The sequence below is a fragment of the Neovison vison genome, chromosome 1, assembly GCF_020171115.1.
Source record: "Neovison vison isolate M4711 chromosome 1, ASM_NN_V1, whole genome shotgun sequence".
NCBI lineage: Eukaryota > Metazoa > Chordata > Mammalia > Carnivora > Mustelidae > Neogale > Neogale vison.
Window position 1 is genome coordinate 24,717,285 of NC_058091.1, and position 25,109 is coordinate 24,742,393.

General features: G+C 39.5%; 1 protein-coding gene across 1 annotated transcript in view; it reads left to right on the top strand.

Moving 5' to 3' along the window:
* Window positions 1-25,109, top strand: part of PDSS2 (decaprenyl diphosphate synthase subunit 2) — a 255,955-nt gene that overhangs the window by 198,546 nt on the left and 32,300 nt on the right. Inside the window, exons 5-6 of the mRNA XM_044244610.1 lie at window positions 10,462-10,635; window positions 11,578-11,709. Of these exons, the coding sequence (XP_044100545.1) occupies window positions 10,462-10,635; window positions 11,578-11,709 (306 nt within the window). The remainder of the gene's footprint in view (window positions 1-10,461; window positions 10,636-11,577; window positions 11,710-25,109) is intronic.

Below are 25,109 nucleotides of genomic sequence, written 5' to 3' on the forward strand. Positions count from 1 at the left end.
AGTAGGGAGCTATCTTGTTTTCACTTTTTGAGCAGCTCATCTTGTTCTTGACTCAGTCTCCATTAGCTGCCCCTTTCCTGTGATCTGCTCACCTGGAATGTAACACTTTACCCCTTAATGGAGCTTCCCATTGTTGCCCCCCATCTAAATGGCCTCCGGAGCAACCCACCTAAATTGCACATGTAATCATATCTTTCCCTGCTGAAAACAGTTTCCCCCGCATATAAATGATAAGAATACAAACCTCTGAACCTCTTACCTATCTGAATAGCCTTCTCTTTCCTCACCTACCCCTCCACAGTAGGCTTCAACAGTTTGGGACTAATATGATGCCCCGAAGTCATCCTCTACCTTACCTTCCAGGCTAATTCCAGTTTATTATTCAGAACCTAATTCAGCTCCAACAGTCTTCGTTAACTCTTCCTTTTTTTTTTTTAAGATTTTATTTACTTATTTGACACAAAGAGATACAGCGAGAGAGAGAACACAAGCAGGGGCAGTGGGAGAGGGAGAAGCAGACTCCCCGCTGAGCAGGGAGCCTGATGCGGGGCTCTCTCCAGACCCTGGGATCATGACCTGAGCCGAAGGCAGACACTTAATGACTGAGCCACCCAGGCGCCCCTATCTTCCTTAATAGAAGTATTCACTCCCTTCTCTGTACTATAAGCACAGCTCTCTTTTCACATACCAAACTACTTTCTGTGTACTGAAACCGAACTAATGCTGAACTTCTAATCATCAAGAAGTAATGCCTGATTTTTAAATCCACAGTGCTTGGCATATAGTAAGCGTGCAGAAAAATCAGCCCCCTGCATCTACCGCACGTACCCATGGTATCCCAAGCAGCACCGACACTGTGCATTTCAGAGCAGACAGCATTTGCACGTGGTGCTGTCCAGTATGCTCATCTCAAAGAATTAGTCAGAATTCCCTCCTGCCCCTACTGCGCAACCCATCCGAAAACTATCTGCTGCCCTCTAGCTGTTCAGAGCTTCCCCCTTCCCAAGGATACCACCTGCTGAAGGATTTGTGCTGTGAAAGGGACTTCCCTTCTCCATCCTGACCCCTTTCCAGGGTGGTCATTCCTACACATTTCAGCAAGATCTGACTAGTGCAGAAGGCAGGAAGGGACTGGCTTGCTCAAAACCAAGAAGTCCCTGGTAACCCTTCTCTCTAATTTGTGAGTGATGCTTTAATAGCTTTATGGTGTAGAAGAATTTTTTTTTAAGATTATTTATTTATTTATTTGAGGGAGAAAGAGGGAACAAGAGAGAGAGTAGAAGCAGGGGAGAGAGGGAGAAACAGGCTCCCCAGTGAGCAGGGAGCCCGATGTGGGGCTCTTCCCAGGACTCTAGTACCATGACCTGACCCAAAGGCAGATGCTTGACTGACTGAGCCACCCAGATGGCCCTCTAGAGGCAATTTTTTTTTAACAGTATTTAGTTAGGGACGCTTGGGTGATCCAGTCGGTTAAGCATATGCCTTCGGCTCAGGTCATGATCCCAGAGTCCTGGGATCGAGCGCCACATCAGGCTCCCTGCTCCACAGGGACCCTCCTTTTCCCTCTGCCTGCTGTTCCCCGTGCCTGTGCTCTCACACTCTCTCACTCTCTCTCTCTCTGGCAAATAAATAACTAAAATCCGGGCGCCTGGGTGGCTCAGTGGGTTAAGCCACTGCCTTCTGCCCAGGTCATGATCTCAGGGTCCTGGGATCGAGCCCCACCTCGGGCTCTCTGCTCAGCAGGGAGCCTGCTTCCCCCTCTCTCTCTGCCTGCTGCTCTGCCTACCTGTGATCTCTCTCTCTCTCTCTCTCTCTCTGTGTCAAATAAATAAATAAATAAATAAATCTTTTTTAAAAAAATAACTAAAATCCTTTTTTCTTTTAAGATTTTATTTATTTATTTGACAGAGAGAAATCACAAGTAGATGGAGAGGCAGGCAGAGAGAGAGGGAAGCAGGCTCCCTGCTGAGCAGAGAGTCCGATGCGGGACTCGATCCCAGGACCCTGAGATCATGACCTGAACCGAAGGCAGCGGCTTAACCCACTGAGCCACCCAGGCGTCCTAAAATCCTTTTTTAAAAAAACAATAAAACAATGTTAGTTATACGTGTGAATCAAATCTTACCAATTTCTCTCCCATGATTTACAAAGATATAAAGATTCCAGATACCTACTTCACTGTCTCCCATGTGCTTGGATTATAAATCAGAGCAAATTATTTTAGCCTATTAGATGATTCTGTTAAAAATATTATACTTTTTTTTCCTCCGTAGGGATTCCTAAAAAAATACCTGTGATGTCTGCTATTCCTAAACTCATTACTCATCTTATACTCTAGACTGTTGGATTTATTCAATGGATATTATTAAAAGACTTAATTTACAGGTTGAAAATAGCTTTTTGATACATAGATAAAACATGTCATTCATCCTTAAATACAACCTACTTTTCCAAGTACAAAAGATTTTTCATATATTTCTATTATGTATTAAGCAAAATAGAATCCAATTGCTATTTGTCTGAGACTCATCTCTGTCATGTACGAGTGTCTGATTTTGGTCAAAATATAGTCTTCAAACCTCCTTAACTTTTAAATAGGAATAATGACAATTAAGATTTTTGAGAGCTAATTTAATAGTGAATGTGAAAATGCCATCACATAGCTCGTTCCCAGGAAGTACTAGACTTCATTCTCCCCCTTGCTTCCTTCTTATCCCTAAATTTAGAGAGTCCTTATTGAGAATTTCCTGAACTTAATTTTTTTTTTTTTAAATAAGGCTAGTAAACTGTGTCGGATCTTGTTTAACTTCTCAAAATAGCTAAAAACGGCAACTCAAAGCAAACATTTAAAATGGTAAAATGGGGCATTAGAGAGATCATGTCTCTCACCAGAGCCAAATTTATGCTGCATTTGTAAAGATAATGGCTCTGAGCATGTATCAGAAGTAGGAAGCATGAAAATAGGCTATTTGCATCCTTTCTTTGAAGTGCTTTTTAACTCAACAGATAGCCAGTTCCTTTATCATCCAAACTCTTCTTTTCTGATAGTATGAAAGGTAGAAGTTTGACTTGGCAAGTTCTAGATGGGGCTTTGTCATCTTCCTGCATCAGTTAATTTGCTTTTGTTCTGTAATCTGACAAGCCACTTTATAAACACACTCTGGTCTCCTGTGAATACTTACATACAATGTATTACTTTCCTGTAACTCAAAGTACGTCCCCCAGACAATTCAGTTAGCAGAACAGCGTATTATATTTGAGCAAAACCACCAGTGCCACTATCTCAGGCCAACATCGTCTTGCAGGCTTCAGTTTGTGTGTGTGTGTGTGTTATTTGAACCAGCCTTACTTGAGCAAAAAGGTCATGTGACCGTGGATGAGAGACTTGCGTTTTTTAAATCAACGTTCTTCTGTCTGACAGTCATTCGATAGGCATATGGGTATATATTACCTTTATGGAAGAAAGGAAATCCCGTCAAAAGTAAATATTCATTCACTGTGTCTTCCTTTTATGGATAATAAATCTTCAGTAAAAACTACACATATGTAAGTCGATGCTGTAAGAATATCTAAATCTCATTTACTCTGACTACATTCATTCATTTCACACCAATTCTGTATCTCTGATGTGTGAAGATACTGATTTGAATGTGGTTATCAAACAAGTTTCTTGGTATTTTATAATTGTACATTCCTTTTTCCTTTGTAATACAGCGTGCTTTCATAATACATACATGGCAAGCTGATGGAAATGAATGGAGGGACCTGGTTTCATTTGTAACCAAGGTCACAGTATGTAATAATTTAATGTTCAGAGAATAAATGTTCTGATTAACTTAGAAGCAAAATTATTAACTTACACCCTTATTAACTTAGACAAATAGATTTCTAGGGACTATAAATTAATTGTTTTCTTGGTTATCTGAATTTTCTAATTTTTTTTTCAGTGATCACGTATCACTTGTGTAATTTAAAATGTAGAAATAATGAATAATAAAACATCTTAGTCACAATAAGGAAAATGTAATGAACCAAACTGAATCTTTGATTGGAAACCCTGCAAAAATTATTCTGAAACAGAATCATATTGCTTTAACCATACATTTATGTAGATATAGTTATACATGCTGTCCTTGGACTGTGAGCTTCTTGAGGACAGACCGTTCATCTTCGTATCTATACTGTTTGGCGGAGAACCTGACCCATCTGAGAACCTAAGTCAAACTTGTATGAATAAATGAGGATGGTATACAAGCCACAGAAAAGTTAATTGAGAGTCATAGAAATTGTTGAAATGACAATTTAAGCATTTAAGACAAAGAAATGTAAAATATTACTCATTCATTTTTTTTCTTTTTTAACTTTATTGAGCTATATTTTACATACCATAAAATCAACCCATTTCAAGCATGAAATTCAACGATTTTTAGAAACCGTATCCAGTTGTACAGTAATCACCATAAATCAGTTTTAGAACACTTTCACACACACCCTCATAAGGTCCCTCATGCCCATTTACAGTTTCCACCCCCAGCCTAGGCAACCGCTAATCTCCATTTCACATAAATGAAGTCATACAATATGTGGCCTTTTGTGCCTTTTTCACTTAGTTTAATGTTTCTGAGATTCATCCAATGCAGGGCGTGTGTGTGTGTAGTTCCTTCTCTTTTGTTGCCGATTAGCATTCGTTGTATGAATACATCTACTCATTAGCTTGAAAAAAAATTTTTTTTTTATTTTTTTAAAGATTTTATTTATTTATTTGACAGAGAGAAATCACAAGTAGATGGAGAGGCAGGCAGAGAGAGAGGGAAGCAGGCTCCCTACTGAGCAGAGAGCCCGATGCGGGACTCGATCCCAGGACCCTGAGATCATGACCTGAGCCGAAGGCAGCGGCTTAACCCACTGAGCCACCCAGGCGCCCTTGAAAAAAAATTTTTAAAGAGTGTGTAAATACTTAAGAAATGCAACAGGTAAACATAATTCTATTCATTCAGCAAACATTTGTTGAAGATGAAAGATGGCCTAAGTGATTAAAAATATACAAAGATGCCTAACACAAGGTCTACCCTAGTCAAGAAAAGACAGATAAGCAATCTGCAAGTCAGAAAGAATGCAGTGCTGGGCGCCTTGGTGGCTCAGTGGGATAAGCCTCTGCTTCGGCTCAGGTCATGATCTCAGGGTCCTGGGATCGAGCCCCAAGTCGGGGCTCTCTGCTCAGCGGGGAGCCTGCTTCCCCCTCACTCTCTGCCTGCCTCCCTGCCTACTTGTGATCTCTGTCAAATAGATAGATAAAATCTTTAAAAAAAGAAAGAAAGAAAGACTGCAATGCTATGTTGTGATGTAAGTAAGGTAACATTGGTTTAGAGAGGAAAGTGTTTGTGGTTTGTGGGAGTATTTGAGAATGCTTCTCAAAGAATCGATGTTGAGCCTGGGTGGCTCAGTGGGTTAAGCCTCTGCCTTCGGCTCAGGTCATGATCTCGGGGTCCTGGGATCAAGTCCCACTTCGGGCTCTCTGCTCAACAGGGAGCCTGCTTCCTCCTCTCTCTCTGCCTGCCTCTCTGCCTACTTGTGATCTGTCTCTGCCAAATAAATAAATAAAACCTTTAATTAAAAAAAAATCAATGTTTGAACCGGATTATTCAATCTAATAGGAAGGGGATGGGAGGAGATGTAATCTTTTTTGAAGGGAATAATATTTTTAAATTCACACAAGTGTGAAAGTACATATTTTATTCAAGAAAACAGCAAATTGTTCTGTGTTGCTGGAAAGCAGCCTTCAAAGGACTATTTTGGGTAGGAGATGGGGCTTGGAGTATTGCTTGGTACCAAAAAGGAGTGCCTTCAGTGATATGCTGCAGTTTTTCTCGGAGCTATGAGTGCTAGGAAGGTGTTCTAGGAGAATTATTTCAGTTCTTTATTATTTCCAAGTTAGGGATGACAGAGGAAGGTGGAAATGAGAGAAAGAGAAGAGTATCAAAAGAAAGATAAAGGTTCAGCAAATATTTATTGCACATCTAATGTAGTAGAGGGCAAAACAGACAAAGTCCTTGCTTTTGTGCAGGCAGCATTCTATATGAGGAGTCTAGTAGAACCACGGAAAAGAGGTTTAAAGCAGAGTAAGGAGATAGGGGGTGATAAGGGAGGGAGGGAGACTATTAAAGATGAGTTGAAATTTGAGCAGAGACCCCAAAGTGATGAGGAACTGAACCCTGTAAACATCTGGGCAGAGTGCGTGACAGAGAAGGGCAAGTTCAGGGGCCCCAGAAGAGCTTGCCTGAAGAACCAGCACAAAGGCCAGTGTGGTCTGTGTGGCTTAAGTTGTAAAAGGATCACCCTTGCAGCTGGGTGAACAATAGACTATAAACTTGTATGTATTTCATTTCACATGTGTGTGGGCTTAGATGTACGATTAATTCCTGGAAATGGGATTGCTGGGTCACAGGGCAAATGCAGTTGTCATTTTCATGGATACATGGTGCAGTTGCCACCCAATCCCCCCACTCCATGAGCTGTGCTTGACAGGCCTGTTTCTCCAGAGCCTCACCAACACTCAGTAAAGCTCTGCAGAGGGGGCAATTTTTTCCAGTGGTCAGAAGCCCCCAAATCAAGATGTTGACGAGGTGCCTTTCCTTCTGGAGGCCCTAGGAGTGATCCATTTCCTTGCTTTTTCTCATTTCTGCCTTCGTTCCTCTGCTTGTGGCCCCAGCTTCCATCTGCCGATTCAGCAACATGGCATCTTCCAGTCTCCCTCTCCCTCTCCTTCTCTTTCCTCCTCCCCTCCCCCTCCCCTTCTGTCATCACAACACCTGATTCAGACCCTGCTGCTTTCCTCCCAAAGGATCCTTGTGATTACCATAGGCCCACCCAGTTAATCTGGGATGATCCCTCCATCTCAACATCCTGAATTCAGCCACATCTGCAGAATGCCTTCAGCCATGTTAAGGTGACATTCGGGGAGAGTTGGGTGCAGGGGGCACAGACTTTATTAGCTTAGCGCAGGGAGAGTTCCCATTTGTCTGTGATAGAAAATGGAAATACTTTTTCTCATCGTCCTTTGTCTTCTCACAATCCCTGTGGTTTTGTGGTTGGTTGCTTTGCTTTTGTCTTTGACATTTAGAGTAAATGCAGATCAATCTGTTATTTTTTTTCTAGGTAGCTATTCAGTTATACCAGCACCATTGACAGAAAAAGTCCAACTTTTCCCTAAAATGTAATAAATTCTTATATATAGTTTGATTTCTGGACTATTTTGTTCAGTTGTCTTTCTGTCTAAAAAGTATACTTTTTAAAAAATTTTTATAATTTATAATTATAATTATAATTGTATATAGTATATATTATATATAATAATATATTAATATAATATATAAACTTATATAAAAGTAAGTTTATATATTATATAATTTATATAAATTTTTATGTATTTATATATAATGATTATAATTTTATAATTGTAAAATATAATTATAATTTATAAAATTAAAATTTTATAATTAAAATTATAGTGTAATACGTGGTATCTTGAGATTTGTAATGCCTAATAGGGCTAGACATCTTTCGCTGGCCTATCCACCCACCCACCCCCCACTGTTCTTGTTCATCGTTTTCCTGCCTACTTATATTACGTTTGTTTGTTCCGTGTGAACTTTAGAATCAGCTTGTCTGGTCAGAACAGGAAAAAGGTCTTTTTAGTTTAATTGGGGTAAACTTTATGAGGTTGTCTTTTTTTTTTTTTTTTTAAGATTTTGCTTATTTATTTGTTAGAGAGAGAGAACACTAGCAAGGGGAGTAGTAGGCTGAGCAGGCAGAGCGAGGAGCAGGCGTCCCATGGAGCAAGGAGCTCCATGTGGGGCTCCGTCCTAGGACTCTGGGATCGTGACTTGAGCCAAAGGCGGACACTTAACCAACTGAGCCACCCAAGCATCCCTGGACTATAGTGTCTCTAAACATGATATATTTTTATATTCATTCAACTTACTTGTGTTCCCTCCCTAATATTTTTTTTTAAACTATCACCCTTTGAGGGTGACTAGGTTATTTATTTATTTATTTATTTTAAAGATTTTGTTTATTTATTTGACAGAGAGAGAGATCACAAGTAGGCAGAGAGGCAGGCAGAGAGAGAGGGGGAAGCAGGCTCCCTGCTGAGCAGAGAGCCCGATGCAGGGCTCGATCCCAAGACTCTGGGATCATGACCTGAGCCAAAAGCAGAGGCCCCAAACCACTGAGCCACCCAGGCGCCCCTCCTCCCTAAGATTTTAACATTTTTCTTCATATCAATTTTTTACCTGTTTATTGCCAGCTTTTTATTCTTTGTTTTCATAGATATAATAGAAGAAAAGACCCTATTTATAATGTTTTCTGATTTTTTTTATGCATGAAAGCTATGGTTAATACATTTATTATATTAATAATATATTCATTTTGTATGCCTCTACTTTATTGAATTATTTTGCTTATTGTAGGTTTTAGTTGAGTCTCTTCATTTTTCCCAATATGCAGTCATACTGTATTCAAGTAGAAAGAGTTAAAATCTTCCTTTCTAATACATCCTTTTCTTGCCTCTTCCATTACACTGTTAACAACAGTGATGTTGTGCTTTTTTCTTATTCCTAACTTTAGTAAGACTCATGTTTCTTTATAAAGTATTTGCTGACATTAGGGCTGACACACAGACACACGTGCACACACACACACATCATATTAAAGAAATACACATCTGTTCCTATTTTATTTAGGTTCTCCCCCCAAAAATAGGAGTTGAATTATGTCAAATGCTTATTTAGTATATATATGGAGAGATAATATGATTTCTATCTTTGATTAATTAATATGGTATGTTAATTCACACGTTTAAAAATACATTTTCAAACATGTAAAATTAAATATGTTATTATTCAGGCCTAATGTTTTATAAAACTCTTATGCACTGTTTCTCCCTTGGGTGGCCTCTTTTATTATTACACAATATTATTTTGCACACTTGTAACTGTTGCCATAAGTGAAACTTTCTTCTTGTTTAAAGGCATAATAAATAAAACGAAGCTGGGAATTTGATCTAACCAATGGGCTGAAAGTGCCCTTCCTCATGGTGAAAGAAATAGACTAGATCTGAACTGACCTTTTCATTGTCCTGTTTTCTTATTATTTGTTAATTTGGTCCTCAAAGAATGATGGAAGGAGAAGAATTATGGTATGGGTAGAAAGTATTTGGGTTAGTTAATCCTTTTGGATGGGTTCTAGTTCATTTGAAGTCTCAAAGGAACAGCATAAAGGGTTCATCATTCTTGTCCTCCAGGAGCCCCCTGCTAGAACAGACTGGTCCAGTAGGGCAGCCTCTAACTCCTTGTACCCTGTGAGCACTTGAAATGTGGCTGGTGATGGGCTCTAAGTGTAAAATACACACTGATTTTGAAAATTTAGTATAAAAAAATATAAAATATCCCAGTAACTTTATGTTGATTATATATTAAATCATATTTTTGATATATTGGGATAGATAAAATGTCATTAAGATTAATTTCACCTGTTTCTTTTCACTTTTTTAATGCAACTACTGGCAAGTTTTAAATTGCGTTATGTGGCTTAGATTTTATTTTTACTGTACATAACTGGTCTAGAGGCAGTAGGTGTGTGTATATTTAAAAGATTTTATTTATTTACTTGACAGACAGAAATCACAAGTAGGCAGAGAGGCAGGTGGGAGGGCGGGGAAGGCAGGCTCCCTGCCAAGCAGAGAACTCCATGAGGGATTTGATCCCAGGACCCTGGGATCATGACCCGACCCGAAGGCAGAGGCTTTAACCCACTGAGCCACCCAGGTGCCCCAGTGTGTATATACTTATAGATACTACAATGATTTCGTAATTTAAAAGTTGAAATTAAATAAACTACACTTATATACTCCCATATGTCCTTGTTTCTTCTTATGGGAATAAATTTGGTTGGATAACCGGTTACGTCTTCTGTGATTTTTTTGTTGAACTTTCTAAGACAATGCATTTTCTTCGTTATGCCCTTGACATTTCCGCATAAGTTAAAGGCAATAGTCTTGCATTTTGGGATACCAGCATTCAAGAACTTATGCAAATATAGAAGGGAGTTAGTCTGGAGGTGCAAGTTTCTAATTTTGCCTTCTCCTACAAATAAATTTTAATAGACGTGTCCTAGTTCAAAATACAGTTTACTTCAGCATTGCTTTCATTTTTCCCGCCATTACCCTAGAACAACAGCTCCTGTCTCCTTAGTTCTCTTTAGGTATCCCTGGGATTTAGCATCTTTTTAGTTCTGTCTTATTGCAGTAGCCTGAGTGTCTTTATTTTATTTATTTATTTATTTATTTTTTAGCCTGAGTATGTTAAATAGTGCATTTCTTAACTCTTCTACTCACCAAAATCCAAAACAATTAAATCACTCCTAAAGCATTTGTAAAATCCTGGCTTTGTTGCATTTTTTTAGGAAAATCATATCACAAAAGATATTGGAATATCGACTTGGAAGAAGCAGGCTTTTCTCTCCCATGGAGCCTTATTAGCAAAGAGCTGCCAGGCTGCCATGGAATTAGCAAAGCATGATGCTGACGTTCAGGATGTGGCATTTCAGTATGGGAAGCACATGGCCATGAGTCATAAGGTATTTGCACATTTTCTCTTTTTCCAGTTCTTAAATAGCTAAAATGATACATAGGAAACTTCTTGCCATTTAATAAGCTGCTTTTATATCTCAAAAAAAATGTTTATTGTGCGCTTAAAACCTATCAGCCATAGATGGTGATTGTTACATAATATAAACAGTATGATTGGTGGGTACTATGTAATTCTTACAGAAAGCTACAACTTACACCGTATTTGTCATGTTTGTCTTTTCTTACTACCTGAAAGGGTTCTTGAGAGAACTCTTGCAAATTATTAAATAACACCTAATGTTGCCATTTACAGAATGAAAGACTATTTGCATTTTTGTTACGGTTCCCTTATGGTTTCATATGTGAAACAAATTATGGAAAGTTAATGAAGTTTAGAAATATAGGGAGTAAAAGTGAAAGCTTTAATTCTAAAAATTGATTCTTTTGAATGGACATAATGAAATATAAAAAGTATCAAGTTAGCTGTTACATTGCTGTCTCTGTATATATGTAACTTAAAAATTCCATTTGATATGTATTTCTTAAATGTTGTGTAAATAGCTTTTAAGAGAGGAGAAAATACGTACATATGTTACATACACATAAAATATCTCCAGATGAATTTTTATATATTTTATTAAATCTTAGATTCATTTATTAAGCAGATACATTTACTTAAACTTTATTTAAATTATTGCTTTTGACTTAAAAAGTAAAACAAAGTCTGCTGCCAAATAAAAAAGGAGATGTGTCAGGGAAAAATTACTTTAAAGAATTTTAAAGATTATTGTTAATCCTATGAACTGTTCTTTGGCTTTATTAAAGTTTATCTAAAGCTGTATTCCTTTAGCTTTGTTTTTCACTGCATTAACTCGTATTTTCTGAAAGGACTAAAAGGTACTAGTGTGTGTACATTTGAATGATTTAACTCTTTTAACTACTCCTCCTAGATAAATTCTGATCTCCAGCCTTTTATTAAAGAAAAGACCAGTGACTCCGTGGCTTTTAATCTAAACTCAGCTCCCGTAGTCTTACATCAGGAGTTTCTTGGAAGAGATTTGTGGATTAAGCAGATTGGAGAGGTAAAACAAAATTATTCCTATTTTAGGTATCAGTAGAGGAGTATTTAGTTGATTTTGGAACATAATTGGTATTTCATGATGAGCGAAGCCATCTAAGAGCATTTTCATGTAACAGGTAACATTCTTACTTTATAATCTGCAATTTTTTTTTAAAGATTTTATTTATTTATTTGACAGAGAGAAATCACAAGTAGATGGAGAGGCAGGCAGAGAGAGAGAAGGAAGCAGGCTCCCTGCTGAGCAGAGAGCCCGATGCGGGACTCGATCCCAGGACCCTGAGATCATGACCTGAGCCGAAGGCAGCGGCTTAACCCACTGAGCCACCCAGGCGCCCCTATAATCTGCATTTTTAAGAGGCAAATGTTAGTTAAAAGTTAGGGATTAACTTTCTTATTCTCTGGATTCTTAGAATACTGCAGCACAAAACCAGGGCCTGTGGTGGCTGCTAATTAATTCAGAGGTGTTTTTTTTTTTTCCCCTAAAGGCTTTCAAAAATTGGGCTATGGTAATAGCACCACCCTTTAACTGACGGCAGTTTCCCATCTGCAGACTCTAGCACAAGCTGCAGAGTTCCAGAAGCTCCGTCTGTCAGCTCATTGGGTTATTTTAAAACAAACTTGGACCCTGAATACTCCAATTCTGAGGTATTATCAAAGAAAAAAAAAAGCATGGTAAAGTCAGAGGGTAAAAGGGCCTTAAACTGGGTGAATTTCCTACTTTTTTTTGTAGGAGAAAAGGTGTAAAAGATGAGAGGGAATTTTTTTTTTAATTTTCTTTTAATCGAGAAACTCTAGAATCACAAAGTATTGCCCTTTTACCCAGAACTTCATGGAATGTACTTAGCTTTGTGGTTCTGATCAATTGGGTAAATGTGAGACTAGACTTAGGGAACTAGGCACAACTGAGGGTGGGGATAGCAGCCATACTTCAAGCAAAGACAGCCTATGTGATATCTGCATTTGGAACAATAAGATTTTCCCTCCTAACCCTCTTGGCTTATTGGCTCTCGACATGCCATCAGCCTGCTTAAAATCCCTCATATTTACCTGTAGAAAAATGGGGAAACTGTCAAGCCCAGGAGAAAAGACCTACGAACCTGCTTGGGGCTCCCTTGTGCCATATCCCTGACCAGTCCTCCTACGGGGAGGCCCACCAGTTGTCAAGCCTCAAGAGTACCCAAGTGCACAGAATATCCAACTGAAATGGAATAGGTAATAGAGGACCTCTGGGCATTTGAGAAAAGCCTGTGCCATGAGGGAATGAGTCAAAGGCAAACTGATGGAAAGGGAACTTGGAGGAAACAGACCATGCAAAGAAAGAAAGACATTCCAAAAGCACTATAATCAATCTACTCAATGAGAAAAGACATTAAATTCAGGAAATAAGAACAGATGATACATAAAAAGGGACAATCCAAGAATAAGAAATGAGAATCATTAGATACAAAAATATGAAAGCAGAATTTTTTTAAATCAGAAGCATAGAAGATACAAATGAGAAAATTTCCCAGAAAGTTGAATAAGAAGGTCAGCAAAAGAGATAAGAATAATTAGAGAACCAATTCAACAGATCCTAGATTTATTAGGGGTCCCAGGGAAAGAAAACTGAAAATGGAGGTAAGAAAAATTAACAACAACAAAAAAAAATTATAAAGAAAAGTCCTGAGAATTGAAGGACTTAAGTTTCCAAATTGAAATGGTGCCTTAAATAATTAATTTTAAAAGACTCATACCAAGTCACATCATTATCACATTTTGCAACAATGGGAATGAAAAACGAACCTAATACTTCCAGGAAGAAAAAGAAAAACCTACCATACAAAGGATGGAGAATCAGAAAGGCCTCTCAGTAGTGACACTGAAAGCTTCAAGACAATGGACTAATAGCTTCAACATTCAAAGAGAAAATTGTTTCCAACTTAGACTTTTATGACTGTCACATTATCAAGTGTGGTGTTAAATAAAGACAATTCAAAACAGATATACAAGGTCTCAAAAAACTTTATCTCCCAAGCATCTTTTTTTCAAGAGATGTATTTCGAGTGATGTGTTTTACTAAAATAAGGAAGTAACCAAGAAAGAGAAAGACATGGAATCTAGGAACTAGGGGATCCAGACATAGGCTGGAGGCAGTGCGAATTCCTGGGACATCATGAAAGGAAGGATAATAAACTAATAACGCCAACAATAAGAGAACTTATTATGTGCCAAGCCCTCTACTAATGAGGAGCCTGAGGCACAGAGAAATTAACTCGCACACAGTCACACAGCTAGCAAGCAGGGAGCCAGGATTCAAACCCAGGCAGCCTTGCCACTGGGCTCACATCTTTAAGTAACAAGTGACATGCCACTCTGTCTCTCATCCAAGCACGTCCTAGGCTGATGGTGATGCCTCCAGTCCAGATTGGAACAAGAGGACAGAGATCTCCAGGAGAGATTTTTCTAAGGAAAACAATGAAACTAATACGCTTGACCATATTGAGGATTTTTTTTTTTTTAAGATTTTATTTTTTGGGGCACCTGAGTGGCTCAGTTGTTAAGCGTTTGCCTTTGGCTCAGGTCACAATCCCAGGGCCTGGGATCGAGCCCAGTGTTGGGATTCCTGGTTAAGTAGGAAGCCTGCTTCTCCTCCCACTCCCCTGCTTGTGTTCCCTCTCTCTCTCTCTCTCTCTCTCTCTCTCTTATAAATAAATTAAATCTTTTTTTTTTAAGATTTTATTTATTTATTTGACAGACAGAGATCACAAGTAGGCAGAGAGACAGGCAGAGAGAGAGAGAGGAGGAAGCAGGCTCCCTGCTGAGCAGAGAGCCCAATGCGGGGCTCGATTCCAGGACCCTGGGATCACGACCTGAGCCGAAGGCAGAGGCTTTAACCCACTGAGCCACCCAGGCACCCCTTAAATCTTTTTTTAAAAAGAGAGAGATTTTATTTATTTATTTGAGAGAGAAAGAGAGAGCACGAGCAGGGGAAGGGGCCGAGGGGGGAGGAGAAGCAGACCCCCGGCTGAGCAGAGAGCCAAACGCAGGGCTCAATCCAAGAACCCTGAGATCATGACCTGGGCCGAAGGCAGACACTTAACCTACTGAGCCACCCAGGCTCACCGTGTTGAGAATTAAAGACAAATACAGAGATACCTAGAAAACTAAGTGTTGCTGTTTAAAATAACGATGTAATTACGTTTGTGAATTTTATGAGTCAGGAGTTTGGACAGCACGCCGAGATGACTACCCCCTGACATCGGGGGCCTCAGCTGGAATGCCCCGGAGCGGGGAGGTGACTCAGCAGTGCTGGGCGCTGGAGGCATCTGGAGACTCAGCTCACGCTAGCACCTGGGCTGGGATGTCAAGACCACGTTGCTGACCAGCCAGAGTGCTCACGCCTGGTTCCTCCATTTAGCTTGGCTTCCTTGCAGCATGGCAGCCTTAGAACTTGCCAGCTCAGAACTCCTAACAGTGTTCCAGCAAACCAGGTGGAGACTGCATCTTCTTCTCCAACCAGCCTCAGAAGTCACACACAGTCATTCCCATCGTGTCTTATCGAACACTCTACAAGCCCGCCCACAATCAAGAGCAGTTTGTAGGCTCACCTGGCAATGGGAAGAATGTCAAAGAGTTTGGGGCCAGGTTTTAAAGCAGCCACATTAAACATATGAATGAAGATGAGCAGTTATTAGCTGTTGTGAAAGAATTTTCAATGTATAAGAAAGGAAATACAACATAATACTCTACATGGCTTAGAGAATAATATTTATACAGCATAAAAATATAAATACAGAATGTCGATTTAAGCCAAAGAGGGTAATCAGTGGGAGGAAGGTAGGGGAAAAGAGTATGTTTCATTATGTAAGAAATGTAATTATTTCTTTCATGGTAGAATCAATAGATAATGTCTGCACCTTAAAATCAAGGAAAAGACTGTTTGAAGGTAGACAGCAAAAGAAACAGCTAAACAGAGGGACACAGAACAGATAAGGTCTGGAGAGTGCTAGGTTGTTTTGTTAGAAGTCTTAAAGTTGGCTTTTTTTTTTTTTTTTAGATTTTATTTATTTATTTAAGAGAGAGAGTGAGCAGGGGGAGGGGCAGAGGGAGAAGCAGACTCCTCACTGAGCAAGGAGCCTCACGTGGGGCTGGATCCCAGGACTCTGGGATCATGACCTGAGCCAAAGGCAGACACTTGGCCCATTGAGCCACCTAGGTGCCCCTAAAGTTGGCTTTTTAAATACAGTGTTTGCTTTTATTTAAAAACATATAGTTTAAAATTGTATATTTCCTATTGTAATTCTACTTCCAATAATCTATCCTCCAAGAAAGATCAGATGTGAACCAAGACTTACCTATTAAAATATGTACTAAAATAGTAACTCTAAAAAGAAAAAAGGAAAAATTAGCCCATTTAAAAATAGAAAAAAGAGGGTGCCTATGTGGCTCAGTTGATTAAACATCTGCCTTCTGCTCAGGTGGTGATCCTGGAGTCCTGGGATCGAGCCCTACATCAGGCTCCCTTCTCACTGGGGAGTCTGCTTCTCCCTCTCCCTCTGCCCCTCCCCCGTCCTACTCCTTCTCTCTCTATGTCTCTCTCTCAAATAAATAAATAAAATCTTTTAAAAAAAATAGATAAAAGGTTAAATGAAGTACAGTACAATGAAATATACAACTATTGAATATTGTATTACTAGGGTGTATTTGTGTGTTTTTTGACAGCTGAACCAAAAATATATATACAGATGGTGTTAGTAACTCTAATTGGGTTACATTAGAATACATTGCAGATTTACATTTTGGTTGAAAAGATCCAGCTAAATATGTTGAATGGAAGCTACCAACTCTCCCTTGGCTATTTACATATACATACATACATACATATATATATATCTCGGAGATGTGAATTTTAAAGAAGCTTCACAGAACAGGGACATATTTAATTTTTGGTTTCTTTGCAAGCATACAAATTCTTAAATGTAGACAACATGAGAATCCAGGATTTCCTAAACAGCTGGTGAAATAGTTCCAAATCTCTGTCTCCAACTTGATTTTAACTTTTCAGAGGGATATCCTTTCCAAATAGCCAGTGCCTTAGGCAGTAACTCAAATAAACCAAATAGATCTTGTCCAGAGGTCAGCAAACCCTGCCAAGATGATGTCTGTGAGCAGATGCTGTCTTGCCCACCAGCCTAGGTTCCCTGTGATACTGTCTAGATCCTCATCGTTTTGGAAAGCCTGGCAGCTTATGGTCCATCTCACAGCCCCACCAGGCCATGTGGTTTTCTCCAGTTAGCTTCAGGCCCTTCTTATAGCTCCATGTCATGAACAGGATTGCTAGTGAAGAGAAGATTCATTCATCTGAAATAAATAAGAACTAGGAAGTTGGTTGTTGTCGTGCAAGGGGAAACATTCCTCAGGTTAAAGCCTCCTTACCTGAGTTTATTTTTATCTTCTAAATTATAATATTCATGTTTATATAAAGCTCTAAATGATGATAATGTTCTGTGAGTGCCCCCTAGTCAGAGTTAGGGGACACAATTAGTATAATACTCGAGAGGGACTTTCTATCCTAAATCTCAAGGAGGTTGCTTATTAATCCTGAAATTAGTTCTAATACTCTCTTTCCACTTACCCCAACTGCGTTTTTGTGATCCTTTCCTCCTCAGGTGTTGAATTTTATTTCACGATCCTTAAGGGTAACAATGAATTCACCTTTGAATTATCTATGGCAGCTGACATAGTGACTTACTTGGAATAGTCATCCAGTTAATACTCGTCAAAAAAGTGTGTATGGTATGGTTTTCACAGAGTTATACTGGTTGATGGCAGCTCTGCTTTGTTAAATAGAAAAAGTCAAGTTGGTGTAGCAGAAATGGAGAGAACCAGGTTTTGGAAGACCTTGATTCTAGTTCGGACTCAGCTAGCATCTGTATAACCTTAATCAGTCTTTCGTGTCCTTGTTATTATTTTCTGTAAAATGATGCTGTTGAACTAGATCATTCTGCGGTCATTTTCAGCTCTCAAATAAATCTAAGAAATAGGTCTCTTAGGTAAGAAGTGCATTATAAGAAAAATATTAATCTCTATTAGATGCTTGATACTAGCTGTGACACTGAGAAATGGAAAAGTCTTGCTCTCATTGATGGAAGTCACCTATGATTTCTTATTATCACATGTAAAATTACTTCCCTGCTCTACTCAGACAGGTTTGTGTCCCATCTACCCTTTCGATTTCCTGCTTGGAGAGAGTAAGAATTAATGACTAGACATGGCAGGGAAGACGAGATCACATACCCTTAATTCCCATTCAACATCGTTGTGAAGCCAGGAAGAAGAAACTTCTGGAATTTTTCATATCAGGCCCTGCTACCTCCTCCTCAACTCCCTAAGTCTCAAGATTAGATAGCTTAGATAGCTGTCTTCCATCACACCCGTTAACAGGCAGGTGCGCGTGTGTGTTCGTGCATGCACACACACAAACACACACACACACCCCTTTAGTAAGAGGCAGTTAAGAGCACTAGGCCAAACCTGAAACAGCTGAAAAATATTTGTTGAACAATGTTTCCGTACTACATTCTACCTTAATTTTAAATTTAAATTTGTCGCTGCTAAAAAATAATGATCAGGTAAAAATACTGAGTGAATGGGTGATTCACCCGAGGGAGGTGAAGTCATTACTCTGTTACCATTTTGATTCATAATAAAAGAAAGTAGAATCCTTCAGAGAACCACAGAGCTCTGACTCTCTCAGGGAGTCCGGGGGCTGCTGCAGGTCAGCAAGCTTTATTTTTAATGATCCTTCTAGTTTTCTGTGGCCATTATAAGTCACTGAAGAGATAGGAATTATGATTATATTCTCCTGGCTATTTCTGAAAGTACTGAAATGTCACTGAGGCTTGTGACATTCTGACACTGTCATAACTGGCCATAAACTACCTTAAGTGAACTACATTTTACCAGTGCTGAGCTGTAACTCACTCATCCCTAGGTATCTGGCTATTATTTCTCATTCAAAACCTGAAGCAAAGATCGCTAGTCAAGGCTGGTGTACATGAACATAACAAATGTATATTCTTAAAACAAAAGAGAGAAATGCAGAGTCCTCGTTAACACTACCTGATATGCTTCTAATTATTTAAGTTATTTTGAGGGTTTTTTTTTTTAAGATTTTCATTTATTTATTTGACAGAGAGTGACACAGCAAGAGAGGGGACACAGCAGGGGGAGTGGGAAAGGGAGAAAGCAGGCTTTCTGTCAAACAGGGAGCCTGGTGCGGGGCTCGATCCCAGGATCCCGGGATGCTTAATGACTGAGTCACCTGGGCGCTTGTTGAGTTCTTTCAAAAGGAATAATATTGACATCCTCTACCACAGAGGGTGGACAGTTTGGGCCTTTGAAGGGACTGTATATGAGACCACAAAGACTGAAATGGCTCTAGAGATCTCCTAAATTAAAATATTTCTTACGGGCGCCTGGGTGGCTCAGTGGGTTAAGCCGCTGCCTACAGCTCAGGTCATGATCTTAGGGTCCTGGGATCGAGTCCCGCATTGGGCTCTCTGCTCAGCGGGGAGCCTGCTTCCTCCTCTCTCTCTCTCTCTGCCTACTTGTGATCTCTCTCTCTGTCAAATAAATAAATAAAATCTTAAAAAAATAAATAAAATAAAATATTTCTTATGGTTTTCTGTTACTTTTAAGGAAACAAAGTGCTCGAGTATAGGTGATATAGAAGTAAATTGCCTGCAGGTTGTCTGTGGCCTCTTAAAGAGGGGAATAAAAGAAATACACAAATACAAAGAATACTGTAGTGATGTCATTTAGAGAGCACAGAGGAAAGTCAAGAAGTGATCTGGGAAATTGGCGATCTCTGAGGGGGTCCTTGAAGAAGAAGATCTCAATGGCAAAGCTGGGAATGAGAGGCTTCCTAGCCAACAGAGGTCATGAAAAAGGAATGCAGGTGGTCAAGTGCACTGTATTCAAAGAAATACAAGTATTATTGTTTGGCTCGAATGTGAAAAAATATAGGGCAGTAGAGGGAGAGGCAAAGAATTGCTCTGAAATAATATGTAATGCGTGTGTTTAAAGATTTGGGTTCAAACAAACATGTACATAAATGTCGAGATGTGCAATGTTTACAATAGCCAAGAAGTGGAAACAACCCAACGTCCATCAAATGATGAATGGATAAACAAAATATAGTATGTCCATACTATGGAATATTACCCAGCCGTAAAAAGGAGTGAAGTATTGATATGTGCTACAATACGACAAAAATGTTCTGGAACTAGATAGTGGGGATGTTTGCACAACATTCTGAATGTACTCAGTGACTCCTGAATTATACTCTTTAAAATATTAAGACTATGGATGTTTGCTTGCAGAAAATGAATTTGATTCAGGTCAGGGAGCAGACACTGAAAGTTTCTGAGCCAGGTGAAATGTGTTTTAGGGAGATATTTTTTACTACGTCCTATAGGATGAAAGGAAGAAGGAAATAGTAGAGAGAAGGAGTTTGGTTAGGAAGCTTTGGGGAACCTGTTGATAAGTTCAGGAGAAAAGTACTGATCAGAGTGTTGGCAATAAAAAGAAGGATAAGTATAAAACTCACTTCAGAGAGGGGCACTTGGCTAGCTCAGTTGGCTAGATCAGATCACTCTTGATCTGGGGTTGGAGTTCAAGCCCTGCCTTGGGTGTAGAGATTACTCAAAATCTTGGGGGCTGGGGGAGAAATAAACGCATTTCAGGGGAGAAAATGTACAAGGCCTGAAAATTGGTATGGTAGGGAGAAGCCGGCAGGTGTGTACTAAGGAGGGCAGTCAGAGGTGAAAACAAGGATTTCAAACTTAGATTATAGGAACAGTCATGCCATTAATAAAAATAGAAAAGTTAAGTGGAAAAACTGGTATAAACTTGGGTGGTTTTTTTTTTTTTTAAGATTTTATTTATTTGACAGACAGAGATCACAAGTAGGCAGAGGGGCAGGCAGAGAGAGAGAGAGGAGGTAGCAGGCTCCCTGCTGAGGAGAGAGCTGGACTCGGGACTTTATCCCAGGGCCCTGGGATAATGACCTGAACCGAAGGCAGAGGCTTTTAACCCACTGAGCCACCCAGGTGCCCCATAAATTTGGTTTTTAGACATTGTGAGCTTGTGACATCATCAGAGTTGGTGTCCTTCACATTGGAACCTGGCCGCTGGAGGAAACAACTCAGTTCTATGTTCAGCCTGATTTCCTTGCTCTTGGCCTTTCTGCAGTGTGGGTAGATTTTGTCTGTGTTTGAAATTTTAAATTTTGTGACTCTTCCAGATTCCAAGAAAGCATAGCAAGAAAAAAGGTTTTGCAAAGGGATGACAAGATTTCTGAATAAAGAAAAATGTATTATGTAGATAATGCAAGTCCTTCCTCTTTTTTTAATTTCTTTTATGTTTTAAAGGTTTTATTTACTTATTTTGAGCAAGAGAGTGTGTGAACGAGGAGAGGGGCAGAGAGAAAGGGAGAGAGAATCTCAAGCAGACTCCACACTGAGCACAGAGCTCAAGTCAGGGCTCGATCCCACAACCATGAGGTTATGACCTGAGCCAAAATCAAGAGTCAGTTGCTTATGATTGAGCCACCCAGCCACCCCTACCCTCCTCTTTTTTTTAACTGGACACCATGACCTCTGTGCACCTGTCTGTTGCTTCCTCTTTTCCCAGGTAGCCCAAGAAGAAGAATACAAAAAACCTTCACATTCCCCTCCAAAGATAAGCTTTCCCAGGTAAAAGAGAGGGTAACATAGAAGTCCAGTTCTAAATGGTATTGACTTCTTGCAGATGCCTTCTGTGCTGTCTTACAATAGGCAAGAATGATCAGGATCACAAAGAAGCCTGCCCTCTTCCTTTCTATTCTGATACCTTTCCCATTTTGTAACTGGAAAGCTGGGTTGGTATAAGGCCTGCTTTTCCTGCCAAACCAGAATTCAACTGCTTAAACTTTGGGACTAGCAAATCTAATAGATTCTGATTTGTAAGCTTTCTTTTCTTTTTTTTTTTTTTTTAAAGATTTTATTTATTTGAGAGAGAGAGCACAAGCTGGGGAAGGGGCAGAGGGAGAGGGAGAAGCAGACTCCCCACTGAGCAGGGAGTCTGATGCGGGGTTCCATCCCAGGACCCTGGATCTTGACCTGAGCTGAAGGCAGACACTTAACCAGCTGAACCACCCAGGTGCCCCTGATTTATAAGCTTTCTAAATCTTCATACACTCTACCCAAACCATTCTAGGATGAGGATGGAGGTCCTACCCTTCCTCCCTTCCTCTGTCCCCTGATAAACCTTTTCATTCATGTATAACACTAAACTCCACCCCTTTCTACCAATACAGATGCACAGAGAATTTCTTTCCAGTAAGACCTGTCTTTTTTTTTTTTTTAAAGATTTTATTTATTTATTTGACAGAGAGAAATCACAAGTAGACAGAGAGGCAGGCAGAGAGAGAGAGAGGGAAGCAGGCTCCCTGCTGAGCAGAGAGCCTGACGCGGGACTCGATCCCAGGACTCTGAGATCATGACCCGAGCCGAAGGCAGCGGCTTAACCCACTGAGCCACCCAGGCGCCCCAAGACCTGTCTTTTCTAAAGGAGCCAATGATATTCTGCAAAAGACCTTTCAAGTGTCATTGTTTTTGCAGCCACCAAAGTCATCTTTTATTCAAACAAGGATTATTAATGGATAATAGGTTAAGACAATTGGATGAATGCTTAGAAGAGAACCAAATATTCACGGATTCAAAGCATCTCACAGATTACTTATTAAATACAAAGAGAAGCAGTGAACAAACTTAGTTTCACCAATAATGAGACAAACATATTGTATGACTCCTGATGTAATGGAGAAGTATACGGCATCATATATGTAGTTATCTTGCCCAAAAAAAAAAAAGTTTTCATTTAATCTGACCACGAAAAAACAACTGGACAAATCCAGGGTAAGGGATATTCTTTAAAGCAGTTGGCCTGGACTCTTAAAAGATGTGGTATTATGAACAGAAAAAGTGTGGTGTAGGCACTCTTATAGATTAGAAGAGATTTAAAAGCCATGACATCCAAAAAGAATGTATGATTTCTAACTTGACCTTGGATCTGGTTGAAAACCACTCTGAACAACACTATTGGCTGAACTGGAAACATTTGAGTTTAGACTTCTTAGACATTATAGGAAGCGTTTAACTTGGTGGATATGATAAGGAATTTGTGGTTATGCAGAAGAACATCGTTCTTGGAGATAAATGCTGTAGTATTCAGGGATGAGCCATCATGATGTCTACAACTTACTGTCAGATAGATAGCAAATGATCATCCAAAGAAAAAGCAAAGGTGACAAAATATTAGCAATTGAGTAACGTAGGCAGACGGCAAATGCGTGTTCATGATGTTGTCTCCACTAAAAAATTTGAGGAAAAAAAAGTTTGAGGTGAAAGGTAGTTTTCCTTAAAATTTTATTTACTTATTTATTTTTAAGATTTTATTTCTTTATTTGACAGATTTTATTTTTTAAGATTTTATTTCTTTATTCTTTATTTGACAGAGAGAGACATAGCAAGAGAGGGAATGAGAGCAGGGTGAGTGGGAGAGGGAGAAGCAGGCTTCCCCAAGCAGGGAGCCCAATGCGGGACTCGATCCCAGGACCCTGGGATCATGATCTGAGCCGAAGGCAGATGGCTTAACGACTGAGCCACCCAGGCGCCTCTTTCCTTAAAATGTTAAAAAGAGAATCTCTTTTAAAACGACTGTTATTCCCAAATATAGCTGCTAGCATTTGGGAAGAATAACGTGGTAAGTAGAGTTGATGAGTCTCTAGCAATTTCTGGACTCCCTGCTGTGGAATATTAGCTTTCTACTTTCAGAACAAGGTTTCTCCATCTCCAGCCTTCAAGTCCAGATAGCAGTAGTTGAACATTGGAAACAGTTCATTTATGTCATCCAATCCTTCTTTGTTACCTGACTTATAAGAAAGCATTTGTTTCTTAAAGTAAAAGACCACATTGTACATCCATTACTTACCAACAGGGAATCTGTCTGCCTTTGGTGTGCAGAGACGGGTGTATAAACCTTTGGAATTAATCCCTCTGTGCATCCTCTCACTCAGAATGCTGGCTTCTCCCTCTCTCTCTCTCTCGTACAGAATATTGTTTTACAGCGCTCACTGTAGCTGTCTGAGGGGGCCTCTGGTGTAAGCACTGACACACTAGCTTGTCTATTTTCACTTTTTTTTTTTTTAAAGATAAAACAAGGTTCAAACCACACATTCTCTGTGAACTGCTAAAGACTGGGAAAAATTACTTTCTTTTCTCCTGACCTGGATTGACAAGAAGCACACCTACAGGAGGCAAAAAGATGACTGAATCCCTTTTAAAGACCCTGGTAATGAAGCCCGCAGGGAATTGTCGTGTACGGGAGAATTTACAGTGGCTTCTGGAGACGAGCAGTGTGGCAGGAAGAGGTTCAGGACTGCTGGCTGTTGAAATACAGTCTGGATTTATTTTATATCAGCCTATTTTGGGCCCCAGCGAGAAAGTTATTTTAATAATATCTTGCTCTGCTAGAAATATACATGATAAGTGGCAGATGTCAGGAAAAGAGGGGAAAGTTATAGCACTCCATTCTCCTTGAGACTTAAGGAGTTTATATAGTTGTTCTAGTTTAGCCTTTGAAGTAAACACTGATGCATACGGAAGAATAAATTGAATAAAATAAATTGAAAGGGCGTTAGACAATGGTCCAGACCAGTGATCTTCAAATGAGTGAGAAGCTCAGGGCGAGGGTACTGAGGCTCTGTATTTTTAACAAACCATCCAGGTGATTCCGGTAACCAGTCCAGCATTTATGAGAGAGAACATTTGGGAACATAGCGTCTAGTTCAACACTCTTATTTTACAGAGAAGAAAATGAAGATGAAAATGCACAGAAAAATTTTTTAATTGTTGGAGGTATTAACGTATTATGGGCTAGAAACCATAGTTGCTAACATATCATATCTTCACGCATATCACACAGCATATCATATCTTCCCAGGAGGGCACAGTGCTTTTCGGAGTGGTTACTGGCAAGATATTAGCCACTTGCTTTCCTCCATAGACAGGGCGTTCTTAGCACCCTAAGCTTTGAGTGTGGCTCTTGAAATGTCCCGAGGAGTCTGTTTTAGGCTCTTTCCGCTTCAACCAACTGCTTTCAAGGTTGAGGCACTGAATTACACTAAACCACTGTTTCTATGAGAAAGCTACTAGATCAGTCTTCTCTGTTCTATCCTTTTGTTGTTTGATTTTCAGGAATTTTTCGAATTTATAGTCCATAGATTTCCCTCCTTAGCCTACTTATAAACAGCAGCTGGGTAGTACAGTGAGCATATGGTATTGTTTAAGACAGGTGAAAATGATTTGTCAAATACCA